Consider the following 12679-nt stretch of genomic DNA (forward strand, 5'->3'; position numbering starts at 1 on the left):
GAAAGCTGCAGGAAGAACGAAGGCTCTTGGCCACTGAGCCATCTCTCCAGCCCCATGACTGTGCCTTCTTTGACCCAGCAACCATGAGAGGATCACTTTCACACAGGAAGAGCTTCTCTACACCCACGTAATTCTACAATTTCAACAAGCTGAAAAAGAAATGGTTCTAAATGTCTAACCTTACAAACCTGTGGTGAGTCAGGCTTCAGGGCAAAAGCGAGCCTAACTTCATTCCTTTCCTCTTTTTCACTTTTTAAGCGTAAGATGCCAGGAGCTGGAGAGATGGCTCGATGGTTAAGAACTGGGTGCTGTGGCAGAGGACCCAGGTTCGATCCCAGCACCCACACGGCAGCTAGCTCACAATCATCTGTAACTCCAGTCCCAGGGGATCTAACACCTTCTTGAACACTGCATACCGTTGCACAGACATGTAGGCAAAACACCCATACCCAGAAACTAAAATAATTTTTGAAAAATTAGAAGAACACAAATACAAGTAAGACTTCTGATATAAAAATATAACAGAAACTCTGAGAAAATTAATTCAGGGTGAAAACATCAGGTAATTAAGAAAGAAAAGAGAAAAAAGAAAGGAAAAAAAAAAAAAAAGACAGACCTACCAATAAAAACTGAGTGAACTCCGCATATGTAAGGTGTCTTTTTCTTTCTTTTCCAAAATGGAGTTGCACAAATTCTGAATCCCAGTTAAATGGAATATGTTGATGAATTGTAGTCTGTCCAAAAACTTGTTTGACATCCTCTGAAAAAGAATAAATTTGTGATTAAAAGAAAGTAGGGTTCTTTGTTAAATGAATTTAAACAGGCAATCCTACTTGTTACTAAAAATCTATGAATGCATATATTACAAAAATTTGGCAGAAACGGAAGTCAGAATATTCATAGGAACAGTTGAAATATTAAAGATGGTAACTTAGAAGTCAGGTAAAAAGCTAACTTTTATCTCATTTGTTTGTTTGGGATAAAACAGTGACTGTTTTCTATATAAGGACAGGGTTTCATCTTTACTGGCTATTGTGGTTTGAATGGTTAATGTCCCTGACAGGCTCCCATACTTGAACACCTGGTCCCTGACTGGTGATGCTGTGTGGGGAACTTATGGAATCTTTAGGAAGTGGAGCCTTGCTGAGAGAAGTGTGTCACCAGGGGCCGGCTGTGACGATTTATATCTTGTCCTCACTTCCTCTCTGTCTCTCTGCTTCCTGTGTGGATACAAATGTGGCTGGTGAACTTCTTGCTCCTGCCGTCTGTTGTTGCCCCTTCCCCTCAGACGCAGAGCCATCTGGAATCATCAACCAGAAGTTTTCTTCTGGAAGATGCTTTTTGTCATGGCGTTTTGTCACAGCAACTAAAAGGTGTCTAGTAGAGCAGCAGAAAACCAACCCATACATATCAAACGTTTTCTCTTATCTGTAAGACAGATAAAAGTCATTCGGAAACTTTTTGAAAGCTTTAGAACCTAGTAGTAAAAGAGCTGAGGCAGTCAATGTTCAACACCCCTGAGACGCCATCCGAGCAGGAGTCCGTTATATATCTCTCAGGCTGCACTTGTGGTAAAAGACAAGAAAACAGGGCAGCCAACAGTCCTAGTTGTGAACTTTAATACCAACACCCCCCACCCCACAACCCCAAGAGAGGGTTTTTCTGTCTAACTCTGACCATCCTGGAACTCACTCTCTAGACCATGCTGGACTTGAACTCAGACATCCACCTGCCTCTGCCTCCTGAGTGCTGGGATTAAAGGCATGCGCCACCATTGCCCAGCTTAACTTTAATTTTGGGGGGGTGATTGGGATGGGGTGCTTGACAGAAGTTTGAAATTTGCCCAAATAATTCCATGTCAAGTTGTGTGACTCTGTGTACTAGTCTCATCTCATCTCTGTTCACCCTTACACAATGTGGCTCAAGTGTGGTTCACTTGTAGAGTATTTGCCTAGCATGGGGTGCGGAGAGGGGCAGAATGGTGCGTCTGTGCGCACGCGCACACACAAATTATAGGAAGGGTGACACAGGATAACATGGAAATTACTTTTATAAATAAAGCATTATTTTATTTACCAGTCTCTATCCATAAGGAACATGTGCCTTCAGAGGTTGATGGGAAAATAAATGAGCACATTAGTGAATTTTATCATTGTTTTCCCACCTGCTTTAATATATTTGTCAAAGGGCATCATTTTTATAACCAAACTAAGCCTGGATCTTTCTCTTTCCACTTTTTTTTTTTTTTTTTAATCTATGAAAGAGGCAAAAGAAAAAGCTGAAGCATCCCTGTGCCTGTTTCTTCAGCTTCTCCCAAAGTTCCTCCTTCTGCCTCCTCGTAATTACACCCACAAAGTTTTCATCCCGTGTTTTTAAAGGTTCCGGAAATTTTTACTTGTCATGAAAATAGCAAGGCCACTGTCGGCATATGCTTGTGTGTGTTTAAATAAATCAAAATTACGCTGGACATCAATTTTATCAATGGTGAAAAAAAAAAAAAACCCTCAGCATGGTGAAGACAATAAAATAAAAATTTCAAAGTACCATCCTCAAGTTTTCTAAGAGAGACAGACACACAGAAAGAGGCTAGCTACAAAAGAAATTATATAAACCAAGAATTAACATTTTAAAGAAAAAATGGTGGAGGAAAGGAAGACATGAGGCTCAGGAACCTCTAGCCAAGGGTCACTAAGGTGAACTAGATCATAAACTCCCTTTGCACTGAGAAGTGTCTGAGTTGTAATTAAAATGTCTAGGGCCCCAATACTACTACAGCACAGACAGCCACCACGCCTTGGGTGCCTACCAAGAGACAGGATTAGACTACTGACGGGTCAAGCCGCTTAGCCTGAAGCCAGACTTTGCCCGCCAGGCAGCAACAATTCCTAGGGGAGCCGCAAGCTCCTGTTCAGCACTGTGTTCAAACGGCAGCGTGGAGCAGGCCCAAGAGATTCTACAAAACCCCCACACCAAAGGAGCAGCCACACTCAGGGGATGCCACACACAGACAATGAAGACAGCATCAAAACCACAGAGGAACTGTTTCCATGCCCCAAATACAGGCAAATTCCTTGTTACCAGGCCAGTTCCTGGTAACAAGGGAGCAGAGGCTGCCTAGGGTCCTCAGGTTAGCCAAGGATTCCTTTCAGCCACATAATACAATGGGAATCACTTTAATGCACTAATGGCAGGAGAGCTTCAATAACATCTTTCCTTGGCCCTTCCTTCATGTTTCACGGAAACCAGAAGAAAATATGAAACAGACAGAATATACAGCCAAGACATCCAGGAATTTGGTTGTCAAGTGGCCTGTGGAAGAAGGAAGTCTGGAGATACTGAAGAAGCACGTGCTACAGGTTTCAACACTTTTTGCATGACTAACACCCCTATATAAGACTCATGCCATCCCTCGGTGGAGCTCATCCCTCGGTGGAACTCATCCCTCAGTGGTGCTCATCCCTTGGTGGAGCTCATCCCTCGGTGGTGCTCATCCCTCGGTGGAGCTCATCCCTCGGTGGAGCTCATCCCTCGGTGGTGCTCATCCCTCGGTGGTGCTCATCCCTCGGTGGAGCTCATCCCTAGGTGGTGCTCATCCCTTGCTTTAGAAAACATGAACATGCTGCCCCAGACAGTGTCTTTCTTTTAGGGTTTTTCATTTACTGTTTAAGAAGTGTCCTGAGCCTTCTGAGGCAATGAGAGGAGTGTGCCTCACCTGACAGCTAAAAAATGGGAAGCTAAGAAACAAAGCAACATGCATGCCTGGTTAAGCTCCACATTTTGCCTTCCGAAGGCAAAATGACCTTTACCATAAGAGACTCCAGGACTAAAAACGTGGGACTTTCCTATGACTAAGCTAAGCCCTCACCATGTCCAGACCTTTCCAGAATTCTCTAGAGCTAAGCTAAAGGTGTTTTCGTTTGTTTGCTTTTTTTACATTCATTTATTTTTATTTCACGTGCATGAGTAGTTTGTGTATCACGTGCATGCAGTACCCACAGAGGCCAAAAGAGGGCACTGGATCCTGTGGGACTGGAGGTCCAGATAGCTGTGAGCTCCCTCCAATGTGGGCTCTGGAATGGAACCCAGGTCCTGTGGAAAACCCTTACCAGAGCCCTTAACCACTGTGCCCCATCTCAAGCCCCTAACCTGAAGTCTCAAGGAAGAAGAGAAAGTTTTCTTTTTTCTGTCATTTCGTTGCTTTCTTGGTTAATAACTCAACAGCCGAGAACCTTCTGGCATAGTCCTGTCCCCATCACTGACTTAAAAGGAGTGAGAAAAAGGCTTCCCCTGGCATAAAACGTAAGATCCTAAAGTCAGATCCGTGGAGTAAGGCCACTCAGACAGAGGAGGCAAGGGGGATTTGGCCGCCAATGGGATGGCAGCACTGGATACAGGGCTTAGAGAGGCAGAGGCATGCTTTTCTAAGCTATGTTACTCTTCCAGAAAAGGAAAGCCAATGCAATGCTTTCCTTGTAAAACAGAGAGTTACATCACTTTGTGCCAAGCTGGGTTAGGAAGCACCAATCGTGATGCTACTTAAGCCGAGACTTTACAAAACAAGCTCATTTTCCTCTGACTTTATTTGCTAGACTTTGTTTTCTCCACTAATGTTTTCCTACCTGAAAGTCGGCTATACTTTACATGTCGTAAAAGTGTAATTATGATGGACAAGGCGAAGTTGGCCTCTAAGCCCAGCCTTCAGGAGACTGAGGTAGGAGGATTGTAAACTTGGGGCCAGTTTAGGCTACAGAGTGAGATCTGGTATTAAAAGCGGTGGAAATAATTACAAAGTAGCAACTGTTTCTTTCTGGAAGATGAATGGTTGGAGGTCCCTCCTAAGAAACATTGATTTGCTACAAAATACAAGCTGGTTTCTTGTAGAAACACAGTCAAATAAATTGCTCTTGCACACACAGAGAGAGAGAGAGAGAGAATGAGAGAGAGAGAGAGAGAGAGAGAGAGAGAGAGAGAGAGAGAGAGAGAGAGAATCCCGAGGATTGTACTAAAAAAATTCATATTAGTAAGCAAACTCAGCCAGATCAGAATATGGGAGTTCAGCATAAAAAACCCTCAATTGTAGTTTTACATATATGGAATAGCAATATAAAAATAAGATTGAAGAAACAATCCCACATGCAATGTCCTTAAAAAGCCACAAATTTAAAAAAGAATATGAAATAAATCTACTCTTCAAATGCTATAAAATGCTATTCATTAGAATAATCAGTATTATTTAGATGGCAAAATAAATACAAGTAAGGATTGTGGCTTATCTCTTGAATCCAGTATTCAAGAGTCAGAAGCAGATATGGGCCAGCCTGGGCTGTGTAGTGAGTTTTAGGCCGGCCTGAGCTACAATGTGAGACCCTGGCTCAAAATAAAGGATAACATAAAATTTATGGTGGGTAGCAGAAGTACATCCCAAAGTTGGTGTTGAATGGCCAGACTCCCCAGAGTGACTTACAGATTCACAACACCTAGCTGGCTTCTGGAGGCAAGAGACAAGCTGGAGACAACCTGCTTCTCAAATGCGTGTGAGAACTCCAGGAACCCAGAAAAGCCAAGACTCTGTGTGTGTGTGTGTGTGTGTGTGTGTGTGTTGTTTTCCAACATCGGGATTTTCTGTGTAGCCCTCGATGCCCTGGAACTCTCTTTGTAGACTAAGCTGACTTAGATCTACCTACCTCTGCCTCCCAAGTACTGAAATTAAAGGCACGCGCCATCAGCACCCAGAAAGCCCAGGAAATTTTGAAATACAAGAACAGAGCTGGACTTTAGTCAGTACAAAGTGACTGCAACTCAGACCTGTGGTTACAACATAACACAGGCTAGCAAATGACTCAAGCAAGGCAAGAAGCCTGACTTAGAGCCAAGCATGTGTGCTTGCTGCCCTGAGATTTCCAACAAGTATGGCTGATAAGCCACCAAGAATCATGAGCCCTTAGCTTGTAAAACAAATGATCTTGTTAGACTCTGTTAAGCCTTAGCTTACCGGGAACCCCCTGAGTGAACCACGTGGAGCCGGAATCAATGCAAAAGCAAAAGCAAAAGCAAGAGGAATTTTATTTATTCCAGCATGCTGGGGTCGCCCTGCACATAGGTAGAGAGTGATGTCATGCTGCCCATCCAGGGAGCCTTTATACAGTTCTCAGTGCCACCACTATTAGGCACAATATGATTAGCAGAACAGTGTGACTTTTAAACTGATTGGTCTATAGGGAACAAGGTGGGTGGCCAAGGGTCTAGGAAGGTGTCCTGGAGCTCTGGTGGTGGTTGGTCCCTCCCCTCTGTGGTCTGAGGAATGTAACTCGCCCCTCCCTTCCGGAGGGGAGGTGCCTATGTTCTTTATGACCTTTCCCCTCCAGGAGGGGAGGGGTCCAGTGAAATTTTCTAACAGGCTGAGCTGACCTCTTCAGTCTCTACATGCAAAATGTCAAGTCCAGTCCTGGCCACCTACCTCTAACCCAAGATAAACAAACCCCCTAACAAATGTGTCTATGAAGTTAGGAGGTAAAGATATAAATATAAAAAACAGAGGCAAGATCCTTTGCCCTTGGATGAGGAAACAGCTGACTGAATATGAAGAGAAAAAAAAAAAAGACAAAAAGAAAAAGAAAAGGAAAAAAACGGACAAACTTGTTCTTGTAAAGTATAACATCAAGAAAGCGAAAGATCTCTGACAGACTAGAGGTGGTGGGTAGGAAATCGTGTATGATAAACTCTAGAATACAGACAGGGCTCTCACAACTCAGAAATAAAAAGACTAGTTTTGTTTGTTTGTTTGTTTTTCCAAGACAGTGTTTCTCTGTGTAGCCCTGATGGACCTGGAACTCACTCTGTAGACCAGGCTGGCCTCGAACTCAGAGTGCTGGGATTAAAGGCGTGCGCCACCACTTCCCAGCAAAAGACTAATTTTTTGTATGTTTGTGTTTTGTTTTGTTTTGGGTTTTGTTTTGTTTTTGTTTTTGTTTTTCGAGACAGGGTTTCTCTGTGTAGCCTTAGCTGTCCTGGAACTCACTCTGTAGACCAAGCTGGCCTCGAACTCAGAAATCCGCCTGCCTCTGCCTCCCGAGTGCTGGGATTAAAGGTGTGTGTCATAATTATGTGTATGTGTGTGTGTGTGTTTGTATGAAGAGGTCAGAGTGTTGTCATATTCCCTAGACATGTCCTCCCTGTTAACAGAGAGACGCCAAGATAATCTGAGACGGCAGGGGTCCAGGAATTGAGGGTGTGACTAATGCCTTCGCAAGACTGGAACCCTCAGGACAGTCCTTAGGACTATGGGAAAGAGTGCTAAATATATGATATATATATAATTTCTCAACTATGCAAAATATAAGGATGCAATATTAATTACGATGGGCTTCATGAATCTAAAGAAATAAAGGCAGCTACACTAGGAGCCAGCTTGTCAGAAAGATAAAAGGGCAGGCAGATTCCTGAATTACAGGTCAGCCTAGGGCAGAGGGAGGTTAGGCCCAGGTGTGATAGAAATGGTAATTTCAGGACAGGGTCCCACCCAACTAGTTTAACATCTGTATTTAACAAAGGTAGACAGATCTCTAAATTCTTTTGCAATGTTAAGAACAAAATGTATGCTTTGTTGTCTCTTTAGAATCAAAGGGTGGAGTAATGAGATGATTCATAAGATAATCAAAAGCAACCCTGGAGCGAATGACTAGATTGATAAGGAAAATTAATCACTGGACCTGAGTTCTGCAAGATACAGCTATCTAGAGAATTTTTGAAGAAAAAATTATTGTGTGCATGCAAGTCATAGTATGGCTTGGTGTCGTGTGTGTGTGTGTGTGTGTGTGTGTGTGTGTGTGTGTGTGTGTGTATGTGTGTGTAAGCCAGAGGACAATTTATAGAGAGAGAAAGCAGAACATAGAACAGACTGAAAAAGCTGTATCAAGCAGAACACAGCTTGGATTCATGATTTGACTTCAAGTCATTCTTTTTGCCGCTCCCAGACACCCCTTCTTTCAGAATCCCCCTCCATGCCAAGGTCTGTCCTGGGCAAACTTGGGGCATATTCAGGAACAATATGTGCTCTTAACTGCTGAGCCATCTCTTCAGACCTGACAATTCTACTTAAAACGGACAAAAGATAAAAGGACAGTTTTCAAATGGGAAAAAGAACTAAGGAGACATTTTTCTAAAATAAAAATGGCCCCCAAGTACCTAAACAGGTGTTCCAGATCATTAGCATCATCAGGGCAGATGAAGGCCAATGACTAAAACGTAACGTGGCCATAGAAGAATGTAACAAGTGTTACTGAGAATATGAAGACACTGGGACCCACAAACACTGCTGGAAATATGAAATGCCACTTCAAAAAACAGGACATCCAGAGTTACTGTGGAACCTCATAGCCACAGAAAGTACACAGGTGAATGTTTATAGCAATATTATTCATTGCCAAAAAACCAGTAACAAACTATGTGTATATACTCCATATCTGATGAGCTTAACAATATACACTAAATCCATATAATAGACTATTATCCAAGTATAAAAAAGGAATAAATGAATGTTAATGTGGAAAAGTATGCTAATGTAGTGTATGAACCTTTTAAACATTATGCTAAAAAGTCTATACTAACAGACCACATAGTCTATTAGTTAATTTATATAAACTTTCAGCAAGATTGCTCAGCAGGTAAAGGTGCCTTCTGCCATGCCCTCAGAAGGGGAGAAGTAACTCCAGTAAGTTGTCCTCTGGCCTACACACACGTGTGCAAGTGCACACACACAGAAACACACACAGAGTAACATTAAACACACAGTACAGTAAACATTAAAAACAATGCTGTGAACAGACAAATTGATATAGACAGAGAGTAGATTAGGAGTTGCCTTGGCCTAGAAGGTACAAAAAAAAACAAAAACAAAAAACAAAACAAAACAAAAAAAAAGGGTTATTGAGAGGAAATGGTTGACTGGTAATGAATCCCTTGTTAGGGTGATGAAGTGTCATAAATTTCAAAGTGCTAATGGCTGTGCCAATCTGTGACCATACTTAAACTAAAGAACTATGCAGCTAGGAAGAATAAATGGGGGCATTTTACATCTCAATAAAGCACTTTTAAAAACCTAAAAGACTGCTATAGATTCACTTCCAACTAATTACAACAACTGGGCAAACTGCTGGACTCAACACTTAGTCATCAAAATGGAATAAAATACCAGTCTTGGAGAGTTATTTGAGTCGAGTGTGCCTAAATTTCTGCACATAGTAGGTGAGGTGACCATTAAGATAAGACCAAAGGTCTTAACTATACTGGAAATTATTATTTAAGCACAAGATACTTACAGAGGATATTTTTTAATATTAAGCAGAGTGCGATTTGGAAATATCATAGTGCATCCATCTCTCAAAAGGCATCAGTTTTCCTGCAACACTTAAAATCCATCCTTCCTTGAGCTCACATGCTGAAATCTTGAATGAAAAGTGATCAAAATCTACGTAATTTTCTATTATGTTTCTTAAAGTATGAAATTAAGAAAGATTAAGAACCTCCACTCTTTACTTTGAAGATGTTTCAAATACTAGAAATATTTAATTGGCAAATTACTTGCACATGCCATTAAGTGGTTAGACTGAATTTGTTTTTACAAATTCTATGGGCTCTTATTCCTTAACCTCCACCACACTATAATCTCCAATCATCAAGGTCTTCACTTATGCAAATTTTAACTTCTACATCTTTGTTTCCATACAGAATAACTAAATTAATGCTCTTTAATTTCTACAAGATTCACTTTTCGCAGCTTCAAATCAGTGAAAACGAGTTTCCCATTAAGATAAAAAAGATTCATCAAGCTATTGCAAACACTAAACCATAATATCTCTCCTATTGATCTTAAAAAGTCTATTAATACAATAAATGCAAAAAGGATGTTTCTGTTAAACACGCAAGTGAACTTTTTAAGGAGACAGGAGAACTACAGACTGTATTCGCCTTCTCTCTGAAGAGTGTCCCACTTTCTCTAAGTCTTATTCCTCAAAGGAAATTGGTGGGTTTTCTATGAGAAGTCATATTTCACCTGCTGATACAGTTAGCAGCAGCTTATATGGGCCTGGTTTCCGAGCATTGCATAAAAGATGAACTTGAATTGAAAGTTAAAGAACAATGGACTAAGTGGATGCAGACAGCCTGTGTCATGTGCCCCAGGGTCAAGGTTGCCATTTCAAACCCTTCTAATGAGTACCTTTTAATGTTAAGCTTAGTGAAGGGTCTGAGGAGGAGAAAATAAGGGAATACTGACTATAGTTGAGGCTCCCTCAAGAAAAGTCTGAGAGAAAATGGATGCCATTAAAACAGTAAACATAGAGTGTGTCACATTACAAAGGAGTTTTCTGTAAGACCTTATAAAGTTTTTTATTGTGATTTTGAACACACACAGAGAGTGGTGATGAGGATATTAAGGTAGACAGACACATAGACAGACAGACAGACAGACAGACAGACAGACAGATAGCGTGCGAGTAGCCCAGTTGAGCTCTACTGAAGCCATATATGATGTCAGTGTATTTAACAGAATGTGTAATTTAAAACTCTTCCAGTTTCACACTTTCAGAGGAATAGAGCTGTCCTAACTGAAGGTCATGTGACACTCTGGAAAGAAAAATGCTCTTGTCATGCCAGAAGACAAGCTGTGGTTTCTATGAAGCCTTTCCCCACTGAGCTAGCTCACGCACAGAAGAATAAATGACACCAGCTATTGTTCCCCTGAAGAATGAGCTATGTTCCCTAGGAGAGCTTGTTTAAAACACATTCCCAAGCCTCACGCCCCAACATTCTGACTCAGCAGGGGGAAGGTGGAGGCAGAGTAGCCAACAGTTTTAACAAATGCCACAAGCAATCACTGTAAGATCCTAGGGTCAGCCCCGTGGATAAGAACCACCCTACTCTAACGCTCAAGCATAGCACCATTAATCACCAGTGGATGCTGGTGAACAACGTGGCCAAAAGGCCAGCTGAGATATAGTGTGAGATATAGATGGCCTCTCACAAGTTCTAACTCAACCAACAGCAGAGAGGCCAACTCGCAGAATTTCCACGTGTCTGCTAGAAAAAGCATTTTTCATACCGTGGAATGACAAGGTCTTCAGCCGTCACATGTGAAGCAAGCCACAGCAGACTGGGGTCCACCCCCCAGATGTGCTTGCTTTAATCATCTGCTGGGTCAATTATCATTTTCTTTCATCACCTAGAAGGAGCACAACCAGGCGACTCCAAAGCTCCACATCTTTTAAACAGTGTTAAGAATCCTAATTCATGCTGTAAATGCAAGCATAATATCTATATTGTTTTAAAAAAATTCCTAAGCTAAGTTTCCTTAGACGGATGTTATCAAAAATAATTTTCTCACAAAAGCATTAACATACATTTAACCCTACTTAACGGCTTCAAGAGCAGATGTGTTGGGAAAGCACACCCACAGCGAGCCCATATTAGTATGAAACTGTTTTATTTCAATTAAAATGTCTAACTATCCACCCCCAACATATACCTAAACTGTAATTTTCTCTAAGAACTTCCAATACGCTCTTGATTTTTGTTTCCTTTATCAACCTATCAGAACAAATCTGCCTTGCAACTGTTGGAAGAAATCAGTCATTAGCAGCAAGATTACAGCGAATTTTCCAATTTAGAAAAACTGTATTTTTATCTCTCTCTCATACTGAAAGAATAATGGTATAATTTTACTATTTTTAAATGAGCTGTACAGTTTAAAATAGGCAAATTTCCCCCACAGCTCAAAGCTTCGGGATTTAATGCTAGCAGTTTAGCTGCCGGTCCTCTGCACCTTCTTATGAACAAGTTCTCTTCAGCGTTCATTTTGCACAAACACAGGCATGAGAGGCATGTGCACACACAGACACACACACACATACATACAGGCATGAGGCATGTGCACACACATACACACACATACACACAGGCATGAGGCATGTGCACACACAGACACAAACACATACACACACACACACAGATACACACACAGACACACACAAACACGAAGACACGCAGAAAGACACACAGAGACACTCAGACAGACAGACACATGCACACATACAGATACACATGCAGATACACACACATGCAGAAAAAAATAGACAGACACACAGACACACACACACACACACACACACAGATAAATGGATGGATGGACTGACAGATGAAGAGACAGTAGGGGCTCTCAATCTAATCACTCTGTATCCCTGTGGAGAATGGTTAACCTCCCGGCCTATGGTTAACTAAGAGTGACTTCACGTGGCTGTTGTGGTTTACTCTTCAATTGACATCACCTTCTCAACAAGTCTGCCCTTAAAAAAATAAAAAAAAATAAAAAAAAGCCCCATTTTTAAAATGGAGTGATGAAGTAGCAAAGAGTACAATATTTTAGCCATTTGAGCATGGACGATTCTCAGATTATCCCACCAACTGGAAGTGCTCTCTGATACTACTATCTTTCAAAATTGAAGCCATTATGGTCAATCGTGCAAATCCGTATTTAGCTTCTCGTAAATAGCGGATTTTTGACCCAGTGAACTGGAACAGCTTCTGAACAGTGCCTGCACTCTGACAGGATGCTCCAGCTCAGGCTCTCTGACAGGATGCTCCAGCCCGGGCTCTCTGACAGGATGCTCCAGCTCAGGCACTCTGA

General features: G+C 41.7%; 1 protein-coding gene across 2 annotated transcripts in view; it reads right to left on the reverse strand.

Moving 5' to 3' along the window:
* Slc25a13 (solute carrier family 25 member 13) overlaps window positions 1–12679 on the reverse strand; it is a 179779-nt gene that overhangs the window by 88985 nt on the left and 78115 nt on the right. For both annotated transcript variants that reach the window (XM_021189155.2, XM_021189161.2), the window contains exon 5: window positions 621–760. In XM_021189155.2, coding sequence (XP_021044814.1) covers window positions 621–760 — 140 coding nt within the window. The remainder of the gene's footprint in view (window positions 1–620; window positions 761–12679) is intronic.

The sequence above is a fragment of the Mus pahari genome, chromosome 2 (genome assembly GCF_900095145.1).
Source record: "Mus pahari chromosome 2, PAHARI_EIJ_v1.1, whole genome shotgun sequence".
Lineage (NCBI taxonomy): Eukaryota > Metazoa > Chordata > Mammalia > Rodentia > Muridae > Mus > Mus pahari.